At 38.1% G+C, this 17,225-nt stretch overlaps 1 protein-coding gene across 6 annotated transcripts in view; it reads right to left on the bottom strand.

Moving 5' to 3' along the window:
* Positions 1-17,225, bottom strand: part of MAP4K4 (mitogen-activated protein kinase kinase kinase kinase 4) — a 194,548-nt gene that overhangs the window by 14,961 nt on the left and 162,362 nt on the right. For 2 of the 6 annotated variants that reach the window (XM_060233803.1, XM_060233802.1), the window contains 12 exons: positions 15,936-16,097; positions 12,567-12,797; positions 11,681-11,787; positions 10,163-10,314; positions 9,026-9,123; positions 8,080-8,088; positions 6,946-7,121; positions 6,183-6,303; positions 4,949-5,140; positions 1,284-1,401; positions 908-1,078; positions 106-249 (listed from right to left, as the gene is read on the bottom strand). In XM_060233803.1, coding sequence (XP_060089786.1) covers positions 106-249; positions 908-1,078; positions 1,284-1,401; positions 4,949-5,140; positions 6,183-6,303; positions 6,946-7,121; positions 8,080-8,088; positions 9,026-9,123; positions 10,163-10,314; positions 11,681-11,787; positions 12,567-12,797; positions 15,936-16,097 — 1,681 coding nt within the window. The remainder of the gene's footprint in view (positions 1-105; positions 250-907; positions 1,079-1,283; positions 1,402-4,948; positions 5,141-6,182; positions 6,304-6,945; positions 7,122-8,079; positions 8,089-9,025; positions 9,124-10,162; positions 10,315-11,680; positions 11,788-12,566; positions 12,798-15,935; positions 16,098-17,225) is intronic. The other 4 variants (XM_060233807.1, XM_060233804.1, XM_060233805.1 and 1 more) reach the window with 3 other exon arrangements.

A 17,225-nucleotide genomic window follows, 5' to 3' on the forward strand; every position in this document is an offset into this window, starting at 1 on the left:
TTTGTATTTCTATATTGTGTTTAAAACATACCCCCAAAATGAGATGACTCAGAAGAATATATACATCAATATCTTTACTAGCCTCTGCCCCCTAAGTATATTTACCTGATATTGTCACCAAGACATTCAGACCTTCAAGTACATCCATTTGCTGGAACCGTCTTCGATTTATTAATGGATACACCTTCCCTTGGCCACTTCTGTCCAGCAGCATTAGGCCACTCTCTGTTCCCACTAACAAATTCACCCCTACAGTAAATAAAATCAAACCAGTATATAAATGTACTTGATTAGGCAGAAGAGTTCTTGACTTGCCATTTCTGGAGACAGCTCCAGTTCTCTGGCAAAGGCCTTTCAAAAACCTACATGCTGCTCCCAAAGAAAACCATCAATGTGAAATTTATTATGCAAATATATTATAGAAATATACCAGGATCATCATATTCTGAACATTCTGAACCTGGCCCCAGTGTGGATTGAAAACCTCAGATTATGGGTCCAGATACAGACAGAAGACATTTTTCTATAGACCTGGGGAGTCCCCAAGGTTGCAGAAAAATTCCCAAGCAAAGGATGAGAATCCCTCCAGTGAGTCTCCCACTAGGGAGGTTCCCGTTAGGGGTGTGCATTTTGTTTGGCCAAACTGAATACAACCCTGAAAAACAGCTGATTCGGCTCTATTTGGGCTGTATACAGCCATATCAGATTCTCTGATCTGATTCAGCTTCCAAATGTAGCCTTTCATCCAGAGTCCCCCCAAGTTTCGAAAAGATTGGACCCAGGTGCATAGTTTATATTCATTTGTATATATACACACGTTACATAATAACTTCTGTTATCCTGAAAGATTTTTCAAAATGTTAGGCATCATCTGTAACTCAAATATGGCAAGGAAGAACAAACATACCCCATAAGGCAGCACATAGGATCTCAGAATTGAATCTCTTTTTATATTTGCGAATCTCTGGGGTGTCACTCTGTGGTCGTGTATTAGTAGGGTTCACATTAACAACAGATCCTTTTCTGGTTGGATCTTGCCTTATTGCCTCTGCTCTCATTGCTTCACTAGAGAATCCTACTGTAAAGGAGGGGAGAGAACACAGTAAACTAAAATATTGACAAATACAGGATAGATTACAGAAAACTGCAAGACTTTCCCCCTCATTTTCATAAGAAACAAAAGGAAAGACTAAATAAACACCATAAACTTTTCTTGACCTTTTTAGCAGACGGTTTAAATTACTATTCTTCTTATTCAGCTAACCTACAGCCACACTACTTACCAACAGAAGTCACAGTTGTTCCACTAGATGGAGAAATCTGTAGTAATCTGGGGTCTATAAAAGGTGTAAAGGAGGAGGAAGATTTGTGTTTCTGCAGTGTGTTACTAGCGGACTGAGTCTGCAATGTAAATATCAGATTAATTAATCATCATCATGAGCAGCAATTATGATTAAAAGCCAACAAAAGTCAGTCAAGTTGTTATTTGTCAGCACCATTTTTAGAAGTCTTTGCATCCCTTTTTGTCAAATGCAGCTTTCACATAAGTAAACATGCACATCATCTTAAAATAAGCACAATTGCAACAAACTACTGTGAAAGCTTAGTTCAACATCTACTTTTTCTATTTAGAGGTTTACAACCGTTTTCATTAAAGCAGGCATAAGTAAGGATGTATCTATTCTGTTTTTGTAAATGAACACTTCCTGCTGCTTCTGGATATTCTCGCTCAGCCTACTGAGTTCAATGAACTTAGAAACATGTAAACTCTTCTTAGGATGGAACTGTAAATTTGTTGCACGGTTTTTGTTTCTGTTATTGTTAAGCATCTTTTCAACTAAACTGGAACAGTCAAATGGGAAATAGGATCACCACAGCAAGCCTTATTTGAGCAATTAGGGATCAGGCACAAGTCCTACAACTGATGCAAGTTTTAGGTCCGGTTAACGTTAGAACAACTGTGAATCTTGATCTTAAAAATAAATAAATAAATGAGTCTCTTGCCAGAAAGCTGCAGTAAGTTCTTCCATCATCATTTGTCATAGCAATATATTAAACCTGTATCAAATAGGGAGGACCATTAGGGGAAACAGGTGTAAATAGTGACATGAGGTGATATTAAAAAACTGATGCATCCAATGATTTATTTTTAAAAGCTAAACATGAAAAATATGTAAAGAAGAAAAACAAAACAATTATTAAAAGTGGAATGAAAAAACCTTGCCAGACTAAGCGAGTTAAGTGTCTGCACATCAAAGTGGAATGACACAGCTTAAAAATTCAGCATGAAGTTTAAGTTGCTATAGACAAAAGAATAAAAACAATTTGCATTCAATTTGCTTTAGGCATTTTTCAAGCATTTTAAATGCTTCCTCAGTTTCCCCCCTCCTAAAGAACTTCTTTGCCCTTCTCAAAAATAAAAACTACCCCTTCCTCATAAAACTTCTTAAAGCTGGACTTGATTCACATAGCTTGCATATTAAAAGTTTTTCTATCAACAAATACTATTATTTTATGCAGGAGTGGAATTCTAGCAGGAGCTCCTTTGCATATTAGGCCACACACGCCTGATGTAGCCAATCCTCCAAGAGCTCTTGGAAGATTGGCTACATCAGGGGTGTGTGGCCTAATATGCAAAGGAACTCCTGCTAGAATTCCACCCCTGATTTTATGTAGATCCTTCCTTTGTTCCCCCTCTAACTCCAAGTACGTAGGACTACACTGAGGAAGGGGGCAGGACAACTTCTCCTGCTTCTGTCAGTAGAGCTGTGCTTATGGAAGAATGATTTTGCCTTCTTCCTTTCCAACTTGCATGGTTATTGGTCCATCTATGCCCTCTGAGCACAATTTTCCTGGGATTGGAAAAAACTGCTGAAGGAGGGGTACAAGGGAAAAAACAATTTGTAACGTTGCAGCACATATGATATTTAGAATAAAGGAATAAACAGGAGGCCTGGCATTCTTTGAATGATTCACATTAATCTACAGCAATTCACTACCGTTTTTGAAAGTCTGCATGCCACATGCTTGCTATTTATGTACTCAATTCCATGCCTGCTATTTATGTAGTCCATATAGCTGTTTATGTAGTCCATTTCATTTTATACACAGTTTAAATGAGTCCACATGAAGGGATCTTTAACTCATTTGTTAAGGCAGTCAGATCGAACCTAAGTGTAAGTCAGACAGGCCATGCATAGCATAAATTATTTCTATAGAATATTTCTGTGTCACCTCTCCAGAGAACCTGCTCAAGGTGGCTCACAAAGCAAAAATATGAAGCAGCATAAAATCATTCTAAATTAACTATTTAAAAACCCTCTTTTAAAATGATCAAAATGGAAAAAGAACTGATTTTATTACTAATTAAATTAATATTAATTAGCACTGATTAATTAGTAACCTATTTCAATCTTCCTTTTCTAACGTGATCAATAATTGCCTTCATGAACGTGAAATACTTTGTAACTGTACTCAAACCACCACAAAGACAATGATGGAGAAAAAGCTACCACTCAGCATGAACCAAGTCCTGTGATGAAAAATATGGCACTACAATTTTGTTTCGCCTCCCCCACCCCCCACCCCACCCTGGCTAATGGAAGAAACTTCTATCAGTGGGACATTCCTTTCCTTGCTTTCCTCATCCCACTGCAACCCATTAATCTCCTTGAAATGCTTCTACTGGGACAGAGGCCCACAGGAATGGCATAAGGGATGAATCAGGGGTCTCCAGCTCTAAGGAGAGAATTATCGAGGGGGGATTCAAACTGCACCTACAATATGCTATCCTTTAAACCACATTTCTCTGTCTTCTCATGATGGAATTCAAGCATGAAGACAGACATAATATGAAAGCCAAGTTCACAGCAAATGCAAATTCAAGCTGTGGGGAGATTGCAGCTTCTTTTCAGGTTTTCAAGTGAAAGTCTATGCATAGCACCACGTTCAGCACCTGTGCAAGTGGGCAATCCATTTTTTCAAACTGCTTTTAAAGCATCTCATGAACATTCATACATTAATCCATACATGTTAAAGAAGTTTTACAGCGACACCATGCACCTGACCAAATAACTCTGTGCACTGCTGTCTTCTGCTCGAAAATTGAATAAGCAAATGTTTTAGGAACTTAACTCTGGAGAGCAATATGTATTTTTGTACTAAATGTGGCAAAGATCCAGAGTGACCTCATTATTCTAAGTCTTATGAACATTTTTATATGAGAGACAGTAAGAGATTCTGCAGAAGAAACAATGCCATGTTGAAACCAGTGCAACCTTTTTTATAGAATTGGAAACTGTTCCATATTAGGAATTAACTGATTAACTTATAGAAATTCACACAGCATTCTTTCAAGGCTGCTGAATAGCTTCCAAAACAGTAGTGATGTTATGAGAAAAAAACTTCACTGCCACCCAAAGCTTCAACCTAGTAATCAAAAAATCAAAGCTCTCTTAACAGATGTATTCCCTACACCCACTGAGAAATATCAAAAACAGTCTCTTGCTATAAGGCCATAAAAAGCTTTCTAGCAGTGCACCATTTCCCAAAGTGTTACATCCATTTGGTCAGTTTTATGCTAACCCAGAAGTACCATCGTTTTGAAAAAAACCTTATGACCCTATGACCTCTTATAACATATACTGTCCCCAAAATAGAGCTTAAACACATATTGGTATAGCAAGTTTATAAAAGCCATGCAATTAATGACTCACTGTAAAAGCAAGAATAATCAACCAGCAAGTCTTGGGGGTGGGTGGGGGTAGAACTGCTCTAGAGTTAAGGGGTTTGGTACATAAGAGCTGAAATGTGTTATTTTGGGGAGTGAGGGGTAGGTGACAGGAAGAAGAGCAGAAGGGACACTTGCTGAAGCTCCTCTGGAAAACTAGCTATTAGGCAATACTGCTACAAACCCTATGAAAGCAGCCAGCTGTGGTGCAAGACATACCTCATTAGTAGTTAGCTTGTCCTGGGGTGTCTGTGGGGACATGGTGGGTGTCGGCTGGCTGGAGGATGGGGAGGAGGAGGTGGAGGAAGTGGAGGAGGAATGGCTTTGCTGTAAGAGATCTGGCAAGAGGTGAATGCGACCGGCAAAGCCATTGCTCTCATGATGGCTGGCACGCTTTGTGTCAACTGTACTCTGCAGAAAAAACAGGCACACTTGTCTTGCTCAAGTGCTGCGTAAAAGTCTATGTCCCTAACAAGCTGGTCTACTTTTTAAATGTTTCAATCAATGCATTAATCATCCAAGCCTTGATGCCTGACTTAGAAAAAATACACAATGTTGGAAGAGAATTCAGCCACGTACTCTATTGTAAGAGTTCAGTTTACAATATTGGGTTCTCTTGTATGACACAACTCCTTTTATGCAGGCAGTTAAACTGTCATAAGCCACATCTACTCCATCAACTTGCAAGCTCCCTATGGCTCCTACCTTTTATGTTCCTATTTCTAGCTTTCAGACATGATCAGATAAAGGGCTTGAAATATCTGGTGAATGCCCTAATCGCAGCTATTTGAACAATAAGCACGATATTTTGATAAAACCTAGGTGCTCAATTAGGATGGTAATGTTCAGCTACAAAATTGGGATGTTATTAGTGAAGTTCATACCCTATGCATGAAGAGCTCAACTGGTGTAAGAAAAGGGAAACATTACCTTCTCAGTTTGTTGCACAATATTTCAACACTGAAAGGCTGGATGAACCAACAGGATTAATGCTAATGAAGTTTTACCCTCCTAAACTCCCTGGATAATAGACCTTTTTGGAAACTTATGTAAGCCTCTCTCTACCCATAAGAGTAAGGTATAACTGATTAAAATAAACTAGATATGTTTATCTTCCATTGGCTCAGAACTCCCAAAATTAGTTATTTTACCTCCAGTGATTATCACAGAACACATAGGAAATTATAACTCAAGATCGTAACAGAGCCATCTTCTAAGTGCCTGCTGTAACTATTTGTCCTTTAACCTTAGTTTAGAGTCAGATAAGATAAACCCTGCACAGCATTGTAATGTGAGCCCATCCAAACAGAGCAGGAAGAATGTGTGAAGACTGTTAACTTCTTTATATGCTCCAAAATGTCTACTCAATCACAAGAAGCTACCATCTGTGTCTATGCAGAAAAAGAGGAATAAATGAGGAAAGAGCACATTATGGACTGAAAAAATGTGTTACCTGCCGGACGATTAAAGTGCCCTCCTTGGAAGGAGTCATGGCAGGTTCACTCTCCACATCATCATGCACAATCATGGTCTTCACTGATTCAGTTTCTCCATTGCTGAGGTTTAGAGTGGATCTGTTAGGAGACAAGGTTTTTTTTAATGCACCTGTCTGCCATTTCTGTTTCCATTTTGATTCTTCAGTATCCACAAAAATATTAAAACGAAGGTCATTTCAGTCCATCATAATCAAATACAGAATATTTAAGAGAAGGTGAAATCATTGTACCCACCACCACCACCACCCTTTAGTTTTTTTCTAAATAGCCAGTCACATGAAAAATTGTTACAACCAACCATAAAAGTGTTGGGAATCAGGAACAGAATTGGTTGTATTTTCCATTCAGGCTAGTAGCTTCTTATGAGGCAAGGGTAAACCATATTGTTTTTTAAAAAATGATGACACTTTTTAGCTGCTTTGATGTGCACTTTTTAGCTGCTATGCACTCCAAATTCTACCCCTGAATTCTGAAATACTTTTAAAATACATCCTGTTTTAATCTCTTTTCTAAATATGCTAGATATATTCAGATGCTTTTCACATCCACAATTTTACCTCACCTTTAAAACTTTTCCAATTTGTTCAATATCAAGAGCTGTAGCTTTCAGAATACAATATGCCATGTGAGACCTATTCATACGCGAACAAAACTATAATTTTTCAGAAACCAAAATCTTTTTAACATATAATACAGCAGGGGGGGGGGAACTCAACTAACACTGCTCTGGCATCTTCTGGCCCAGAAGTAGATTCATCAACTCCTTCTTGCTCTATGTCATCATCATCTTCATCTGTTGTCCCTGATTCCTCACTGGATGAAGAATAATCTGTCACTTTATGGGGTGGTCGCACATCTTCCACTGCCCGTAATTCCTTTGCCAAAGCAGTTAAATCCTAGAAAAAAAAGAAGGAAAAGAAAGAGGGATTACTACAGAAACACCAGTGCAAATCTTTCCAAATAAACTGATTACCTGTTTAAAAATACCAGAGAAGGAGCACCAATAGACTACAACATGACTAGAAGATCTATAACTGACCTTGTGCAAGGGGATATACAATACCTCAAGAGGACCAGAGAGAAGACTGAAAAGCAGCTTGAATCAGCCATCTACAAGCATCATACGGAAGCTGCAAGGCCAATCTGAATGTCACTTTATCAGTAAATGCAGGAAGTACTGGCTGGGGTGCAGTAGCCCTGCTCAATACCAGTGAGCTTTAAGAACTCTCCAGAGGCAACCAACTGGGGCCCCTGTCTGAAATGATCTTTTCAGGGATGCATCACATGTTGCAAAAACATGTTTTCAGATGCACCACATGTTGCAAAAACAGCCTAGCCAGTTTCTTAGCAGTTGGCACATGGGTGCAGGAGATAAAATGCACCTGCTTTGTAAATGTGTTCACAATAACTAATATTACCATTTTCCCCTGCTTGGGGGGGGGGGCAGGTTCATAATGAAGTCCATGGTGATTATCACCCACAGCCTCGAGGTGTATCAAGCCAAGGGGTTTGAATCTGCCTTTTAGTAGCAATTGTGACTGTTAGAACTTCATTTCAGGTAACACAACTGAGGAAAACATGGGTGAAAATGGTGTTCTGGGAAGGAGAATCTTAAGAACATTTCTGGCATTTGCATATTATCTGGGCTGAGGAGGCCCAGTGAATTCAGCTGTTGGGGTTGTTCCTTTTTTGTTTTGTTTAAATTATATTTATATTATACAGGGTTTCTGCGTAACATGCCTCAAGTATCCAGGAGGGGAAAATGGGGTAGAAATAAATAACTGTCAGAGTAAAGCAATGTAAACGTGGCAATACTTTAAAAATCAGGGTAAATTGCAAAGTTTGGCTACTTACCACTTCGCCCTGCAGACCATCCACGTGAACACATTCATCAAGTCAACATCAGCCCAATAGAATGGAATGGAACATGGTCAGGAAAGAAATAATTTTAAGGTACAAAATTAATACAGTAAAAAAGAAAATAAACTTAAACTGTGAATCTGCAGTACAACATATAACAACACTAGGCGTCTTAAAAACTGAAGTGGAAGAATGAGAGAACAGACTAGAAGCTGCCACAGTATTACAAACAGAAACCGGGGTACTAAGAAACAATCAAACTTTTGTTTTTCCCCAGGCTTATAATAGAAACAGAAACATTTAAGGGGGGGGGGGGACTTATGGGGGGGAGCCATTAGAAATCAAGGGGCAGGGCTTTTTTTGAGCAGGAATGCCCAGGAATGCAGTTCCGGCTGGCTTGGTGCCAAGGGGTGTTGTTTAATATGCAAATTAGTTCCTTCTGGGCTTTTTCTACAAAAAAGACCTGTGCAAAACAATGGTGACACCAGGGGTGTGTGGCCTAATATGCAAATGAGTTCCTGCTAGGCTTTTTCTACCAAAAAAGCCCTGAAGAGGAGGATGAATCCAAAGGTTGCTTTCTGCTAACAGATGTCCACTGGCATCACTGAATTTTCCCATCTCCCCTTTCCCATTGAGGTCACCAAAATGCTGTTCATGGGGTACAGAAACAGTGAGAAAATAAAAAGTGGTTAAACTATCCCCCACCCCATTTCTACAATCTTTGGATTCAAAACATTACCTGAAGCCCACATACTCACATACTTCTACAATTTAAAAAGGTTTTATTGTAAACTTTAGTTTCCAACATTTCCAAATCTTTTTTTTTAAAAAACTTTATAAATATTTTTGCAAATTTTACTGCATAGCTATCATGTATCAATCTTTTACATAAAATATCATGACATAAATTCAGAGCTAACACTAAATAGGCTGGGCTTACCACAGGTTTGCTAGGTCTGAAGGCTTCCTTCTTCTCTTCGGACTTTTTAGTTGCATTTTCACTACGTTGTGATGGTGACCCTTCAGATTTTGATGATGCTACATAAGATCCACACAAAGTAAGGGAGAAAATGAAGCATAAGAAGTAAAATAAGGGGATTTTCAATCCATGCAAGGATATTGTGCCTACTGCAATGCCAGAGTTCTACTGCTAAACATGTACAATTTCACTCAAAATAAAATTAAAAGGAAGGGTTTGTGATTTCTTCTCCAGAATACAAAAAGTTCAAAGTGGGGCTATGGTTTCCAAGCTGAATAATAAGTTGAAGCTTGGATCCTAAGCAGCACAGGTAGAGTTGAGCTAGAAGAAGGTAACTTCCCTGTCTCTGGTCTCTAACTGCAGATTTCTCTGCCTTTCCAGAATTATGCTACCATGGGACTTGAAGAATCAGCAGGAGTGGCAAACTGTGAATCTTCAGCAGGAGTGGAAAACTGGAAAAAATATCTCTTCTCCTCTTCATGAAGAAAGGCTGTTCTATGAGCGAAACTATTGTTGCACCTTCACATATAAGATTATGTTATATCATCTTCCCCTATAATCTATTTGGTATGCTACATTTACAGTGAGGTTTTCTATCAAGGCTACAGAAAACAACCTGGATACTTGGCCACAGAAGTACATAGCTTCTTGCAGTTTAAGTTGAGTATTTTCCCATGAAAACATTTAAAAGACATAATCAGTCATTAATTAGATTTACTGTCATTAATAGTTTGATGACTGAAGGTCACATTCATTTTGAATAGCTGAAACAGTGCAAAAATGAGTGTCATTAAAGATGCCCAGCTCTCTTCTCTCTCCTGATCACAAAGGTCAACAGATGGTTTAGCAAGATTTCTGGATACTTTATAAGCAACAAATATGGTTTCAAACTTTTTTACATATTTGCTCTTACTCCAAATCAAGTCAAAACCTTTAATGGCATAAAATAATGACATAATGAAACAAAAACATAGACAGGGTCCAACATGGGTGAAACTAAGTAAAAAAAATTACACTGGCCCCCATCAATTTACAGATCTAAAGTTTACAAATCAAAATATTAGATTAATAATGCAGGAAAGAGACAAAAATTCTTACATCTCATCCGGAATCTTTCTCCAGATCCACTCTGAGACCCAGGATGTGACCCAGGCTGTGAGCCTGAATTGCTAGAACCAGAGGAGCTGCCACTTCCTGGTCTTGGGACCAGCTTCTCTACTCTCTCCCAGAGCAGACGAGGCTCTATATTGCTGTGAGGGTGGAAGGAGTTTTTAAAATATATGATTAATTTAATATTTTATATCTTAATTTAACCTTGATATTTTAATATAACTTAACCTTGGTATTTAACAGTAACAATGCTTTATTTTTTTTCCCAAAGGATGTTCCTAGCCTTATGTTGTGTATTAGTAATTCATACTTTTAGTAAATATCCAGAATTGAACAGTTGAAATAGAAGTATGTACAACTGGTTTTGAAATAATTTAAATTGAAGAAGTAATCCTACGCAGGTCTACTCTGAATTCTACTAAGGTCTTTTCAGTGGGGCTTACTCCCAGGAAAGTGCACTGTCAATGACCTAACTAAAGCCCTGTTCGTATACTACGGTGAACATGTACAACTGGCATGTACAGGTACATACTGGCTTGTAAGAAAGAGCCAATACATCTTCACTTTACAAATGAAAACAGGGTTCAGTACTTGAATAAATATGGGATTTAAATCACATCTTTAGCTGTACGTGCATTGACCATAACATTAGAATGTATCAATGTGTGCATTAAGAACAATCAAGTGTACATGGATCGTATGCACATTCACCATAACTTGTAAACAAGACTTAAGATTGGAATATCTGGAAGACTGTATTCGTACAATCTTCCAGGAATGCAAGTGTAATTGTGAGATGTATCTCAGACAGGGCAGGAAACAAAAAACATAGCATAAAAAACAAAAACAAGGTATCAGGAAATTTCATTAGCTATAATTCATTTTCTGAATGAAAGCTGTCTCTAACCACTGCCTTGTGAGATTCATTAAGAGTAAATGTTTCCAAGATTCATCATAAAATGTTTTCCAGAAGCTGCTTATACTATTGATAGTTTTTACCAACCATCTCTCCTGCACGCTTGAATTTAACTGCTTACTGAGGTGACAAGATAAATAAAGTGAACAAACATATTTGATAATCAATTCAATGCCTTCTTTCAATGCAAGTAACTTAACCATTCGAGCAATATATATAATTTAACAGGAAAAAATCAGTTAATATGGAAATTTGTTTTAAGTTACTTTAGACAAACTTATACAAAAATATGTGATATACCAAACTCATACTTCCTTCTGTTATTCTCTGTCATTAGCGTTCGTGAGTTTAAAAACATATTTAGTGTTTATGGATGTTGTTTAATATAAATCTGATCATGGAGGATGCATGCAAAAAATATTCCACATGAATGGCAATAAATTATCCTCTGGAATATTAGCAGTAAAACACTGTATAACTCTTTCCTGGAAGTTACCTAGGCTTAAGTGAATATATCCCAAATTTCATGTTCTACAGGAACAACTGGCTGAACAAGCTCCTTCCCCCAACCACTAAAAGAACTTTCAAACCTTGTAGAGTTTCTTTGACCTGCTTGGTTATTCTGCTGCCCACTGCCCTGCAGTGGAGAATCTCGGCGAGATAACACAGGTGATCTTGACGTTGTTCTCACAGGTACCTTACATGAAAAAAAAGAAAAGAAATACTTTAAGATAACATAGCAAAAATTAAACTTTGGTTGATACAGGATGAAGGTTTATTTATATTGCCGAAACAGTACTATTGAATAAAAATGTTAAAACTGCAGGCCAATAAGTTCAGTTGGACTGCATCTAAGATGTTGAAAAGACAAAGTTTAGTAGGTAGCTAGCACATGAACACATATACCCACTCACAGACTACCATGACAGTTTAAAAGAACACAGAACTTTGAAGCAAGGGAGGCACAAAGCAATTTGCTGTAATAGCATGAGAATTTAGAAAATTAAGCTCTAAGGAGCCAATAAATGCCTAGAAATGGATCAGTAGAAGGCAGAGACTGGGGAAAGCAAGATTACATCCAACAGAAGTAAATCAAGAAAAAAAATAAGTTTTGGTCTGTTGTATCTTAATACAGCTAATGATGCAAAGCTGTATCTGCCAATCAGGGGCAGAAAAATAACTACAATCCATGAACTTTTTTTTTTGGATAGTAAACATTTTATTGTGTGCAACAGTCACAACCCATAATTATTTTAGAATTGCAAATAAAGGCTGTAACTCTTGCAACACATTTCCATATGCAACATGATTTTTAAAAGGTCATGGGCAAATTCCTTGCCCAAAGTACTGTTTCCAATACCAATATCATTCTATGGGCATGCATTGACTAGATAAAAACCTAGCACATGCCTTTTGTTGTTCTTTTGTTTTTCTTTTGTTAAAAAAAACTAAAATTTCTGTCTTTCTACTTCTTACCCTTGGAGGCACCTCGTCACTGTCTGATCTAGCCCAAGCCTTTTGGGTGGGGTCAGGTACCTCAGACTTAGAGTCAGAACTCTGACTTAGCACTTCACTGCGTGAAGGTGGATATGGGTCCTGAGAGCGAAGATGGTGATGTGCAAATTTGGGAGAAGGGTCACTGAAGGAATGGGACCGCGAGACAGGGGAAACATTGTTCTTGAGAGATGCCAGATGGGACCACTGTACCTTACGAAAGAAACAAAACATAGAACATTCAATGCGTTCTGTACAACTGGCTCCCCCCATCCCAGTTAAACACAGAATAAAGGTAACAGAGGGGGTTTGGTGGTGGGAGAAGCACAATTTGGATATGATGCAAGGCAAGCTTGTGGTGAAATTAATGGGCTTAAAGCAAGGAAGGAATCCAGAGAACATAAAAGGAATGCAACTACAGAATATAGGCATTTGTGAGCATTCAAAACACACAATGATGCGGAACAAGAGCAACCCCCATCCTGCAGAGTTGCTTCGGTGTCCAGTCAAGGCCATGGCTTCAAGAACCCTCAATGGTACCCATGCCAGATGATAAATTGCAATGGAAGTATCAAACTCATAATACTGCTGAATACAATCAGTTCAAAACAATGCAATGATATCCTAGGATTATGCAGGAAATTGCTTTTAAGGCATTATGAGAGACAATTATAGGGAATACCTTAATTTTCCCTAGAGTCAGTATAGAAATGCATGCTGGCATATACACACACATATGCTACACTTTATAAGAATATGTTTCATGTATCACAGGCTAATTACTATAAAGTATACATTAGACTGAGCACATAAAATATGAAAGTAAAACAATAATAAAAGTTGCACAAAGGACTTCTCGTGTATACTATTGGAGGTTATATTGAATTATGCTATTGAATCACTACAAATAGTAGTCTGTATATTCAATGAAGAAGGGTTTGGGAAAATGTATCTACAGAAAACATATCTACAAAAATATTCATATTTTTCAATATTTTAGAAATAGGGAGTTTAGAACTAGGAAATTTGCTTAGCTGTTTATTTCAACCTTTTCTTCATAAGCTCTGAAGTAGCTCACACCTCAGCATCAGTTCACAAGCAAGTGATCACTACTGATCTCTGAGCACAATGTAACAACATACAGTACAGCTTACTATCTACCCCACTTCAGTATGCCAAGCTAACAGCAGCATGTGTGAACACTGGTAGTAATATACCTAATTGCATTGTACTTAGTGGACAATGGTAAATTTGGCTAAGCTGATGCGCTAGTAAATAATGTTTAGTTACTTAGGGAACCAAACAATTTGCAGTCCAGCTCCTGTAAGGCAGAGAAAGTAGTCTAGTTTGGATTAAATTCATAAAGGGACAAAGTTATAGGGAGATGGTAAAACTCAGGGGCAAGGTGACCAAAAACTCAAGGAAAAGGCAGGGAGGGGAACAGATTGACAAAAATTACTCTGAAAGAAGTGTAGGTAATTTAAGGAAACAACAAGGCAGAGTATTGAAATGAGAAGCAATTAACAGAAAGGGGGATTCTGAACAAATCTCAGAGTATTTAGGTTAAGAATGGAAAGCCAGAGTGAGTTTAAAAAAAGGCAGCTACAAATTTTAGTATTGTAGACCCTGGGAGGTAACCAGTGCCAGTTATTTAAGTATTGTAAGCTAGAAATCTAAGGCGTCAACAAGGGCTGAAAGCCTTTAATGTCACATATTGGGTTTGAGCAGGATGTTCTTTAATCACCAAGAAATTATGCTGATAATGTTTGTCCAAAAGCCATGTGGGGATTTTTCTCTGTGCTACTTAGCTGATAACTTCACTGGCACTCTTCCTAGTCCATGTTTTGCTTCCAGGACAAAATTTGGTGACATATAGGAGGGAGGCTGGGATACATTTCATAATTTATAAAAGGTTGGTGACCACTGCTCTACACAAATGGCCAACTATGATTAAATATTGCACATTCATAGGATGGTTTTAGAATTATTCCTCTTGCTATATACACACAGAAGAAAAAAATTCAGTAGAATGTGTCAAGCAGTTTTGCTAAGAGCTTCCTACAAATTGGGTCTACTCACAGATATTTCCATATTATCTATAAGCACACAGGTGAAAGTGTCATATGGTTGTATCTAAAGGAATCATATCAAAAGCAATCCCCTAAATAAAAATTGCTAGGGAGAAGTGACCTCTATAAATCACCCCTCCAATTTCAAAACATACATTTTTCCACTGAACAACAGTGATCCTTTCTTCATAACTCACACAGTCTTGCTGTGCTTTAAACATAAAAGTGAGTTTTTGCAGTGTTTCTTCCCTTACTTTGTCAATCACTGCCAAATAGAAAAGTTCTTCATCCTCTTATCTGGTCAGTATTTGATGGTGATAAAAGATGCAAAGTTGGTGTTGCTTACACCTGAGCCATTGGCTGTTTTGTGAGCAAAAGTTAATGAATCAAAGGGTCCATCATGGTTTTGGAATGACAGATAAGGCTGTTAAATGTAATGGCTTTTTTAAAAGTTCCTTGTCTCTCATAAAGGGGCCTTTGGTTTGTTTGAGGTTGTTAATGTACACTAATGCAGATTAAGACCTGCTTAAGCAGCTGTTGGATACAAATACAGGAGGACAAAAATGCAAGTGGCCATGGTAGTCTGTAGCAAAATCCAAAATCCCAAAAACCTTAACATGTGCTTTCCCTTTATATTAGCGAACAACATTTGTAATCAACAGGGAAGGAACAGAATGCCAAAAGGCTGTGTTAGAAGTCTAATGTTCAAGTGTGTTAAAACCTCCTGGAAACTTTTTCATATGCTCCTCTTCTGCTTCACAAAATTTCCCCATATGTTAAAAGATGCCATACCGCAATTTCAAGAACTATCACCAGAAGTGGCCACAGCACCATACATATTGTCACAGGCAGATATGGTAAAATAATGCCAATAAAAGCTTCAGCTTTCATTTAAAAATTATAAAGAAAATTTGCATTGAAAAGCAACAAGATATTGGCCTATTATTGTATGGCAAAATTTGGTTTGGGTATCCATCTCAAATAAAGAAGAAATCTTTACTGATTTCCGTATGATGCATGCCTTTTTAAAAGCATATTTTGCATATTTAGAGAAAACTGTATCCTAGTTAGGTTTTATCAGGAGTACTGACAGAGGTATGTGTGAATGTACTGTCAGCTAGCCTGGCTTAACGTAGGAGGAACAGAGTAACTCACTCATTTGTAAACTGACCATTATGCACTGTTTTCTAAGCTGCAAACATCTTCATATTTTAAAACTGTATCTCTTGATTTCTATACGTCTCCATCATATCCCCCACCCCTTTAAAGTGTGCATATTTACCTGTGGTTCCATTGGCTTTTGCAGAGAAGGCTGGACAGGCTCAGAATTTCCATTTGAAAAAGACTCTGATCTTGAAGGCACTGGTGGCTCCAATGCTTTGCTTGTCTGTTTAGACTGTGCTTCAGGGGAGCCCTGATTATTCTTTCTATATCGATCATCAACCTGAAAGAAATGCCAAAATGCATGAACTGATCCCAGCTCACAATCATATCAGATAGTAAACTCTTTTTAAGTAAGCATGAAACACAAGTACATACATCAAACCAGTGGTGCATCTAATCCAGTATCCAATTTCACAGAGAGCCAAACAGTTGCCTGGCAGAGTCAACTGATTTGGCTCCTAGTACAGTTATTACTGCCTCTGATTGTGGACATTCTCTTTGTCACCATGACCAGCAGCCATTGATGGACCTAAACTCCAGAATCTGAATGTTCCCCTTTTAAAGCCATTAATGCTCACTGCCATCATATGCCTACTAGCAATTAAATTACTTGGAAGGTGGCATGGTAGCAACTGATCTTATTAGATCTCAGAAGTTCAGCAGTGGTATACTTGGGTGGGAGACCACCAAGAAAGACTCTGCAGAGGAAGGCAAAGGCTTCTCACTTGCCTTGAAAGCCCCTTGTTAGGGTCACCATAACTCAGTTGTAACTTAATGGCACTTGTAATTCCTTTTGTATGATGGCACAGTAATTCCTTTCATATAGCTTGAATCTAGTACCAATCAACTTCACTGCATGACTGTGAGTTCTAGTATAATGTGAGAGGTAGAAACTGTTCTTTCCACTTTTTTATGCCATGCATAGTGTTATAAACTTCTATCGAAAGTCCCACACTCTTAAACCTTTCTTTATAGAAGTACTCCAACCTAACCAAGAATGAAGTTAAACAATGCTTATTAACTGAAGAACAAAGTTTGAGTCCAGTAGCACTTTTAAGACCAACAAAGTTTTATTTAATATATGAGCTCTTGTGTGCATGCACGCTTCCTTAGATACAATGAAATGGAATTTACCAGTCCATACATATATGTATAGCGTGGGCAGTGAATTAGCATGCAATATAATGAATATTTTTATCAGAATCAGGAATCACAAGCTTGAAGAGTCCACCAGACAAGGCAGCACAGAACTGTCAGCACTTGCTGTTTTGCAAACCTCCAAGCCAAGTCTGTGTGTGGTGGTGAAAGACCTCCCCCCGACCACACACATTCAGATCCTGGGGCAGTTTAAACTGCCAGGAAGGAGAAAGGAGCCTCCAAGCCAGATCTGCATGACCTCCCAACTCAC

The sequence above is a fragment of the Heteronotia binoei genome, chromosome 3 (genome assembly GCF_032191835.1).
Source record: "Heteronotia binoei isolate CCM8104 ecotype False Entrance Well chromosome 3, APGP_CSIRO_Hbin_v1, whole genome shotgun sequence".
Lineage (NCBI taxonomy): Eukaryota > Metazoa > Chordata > Lepidosauria > Squamata > Gekkonidae > Heteronotia > Heteronotia binoei.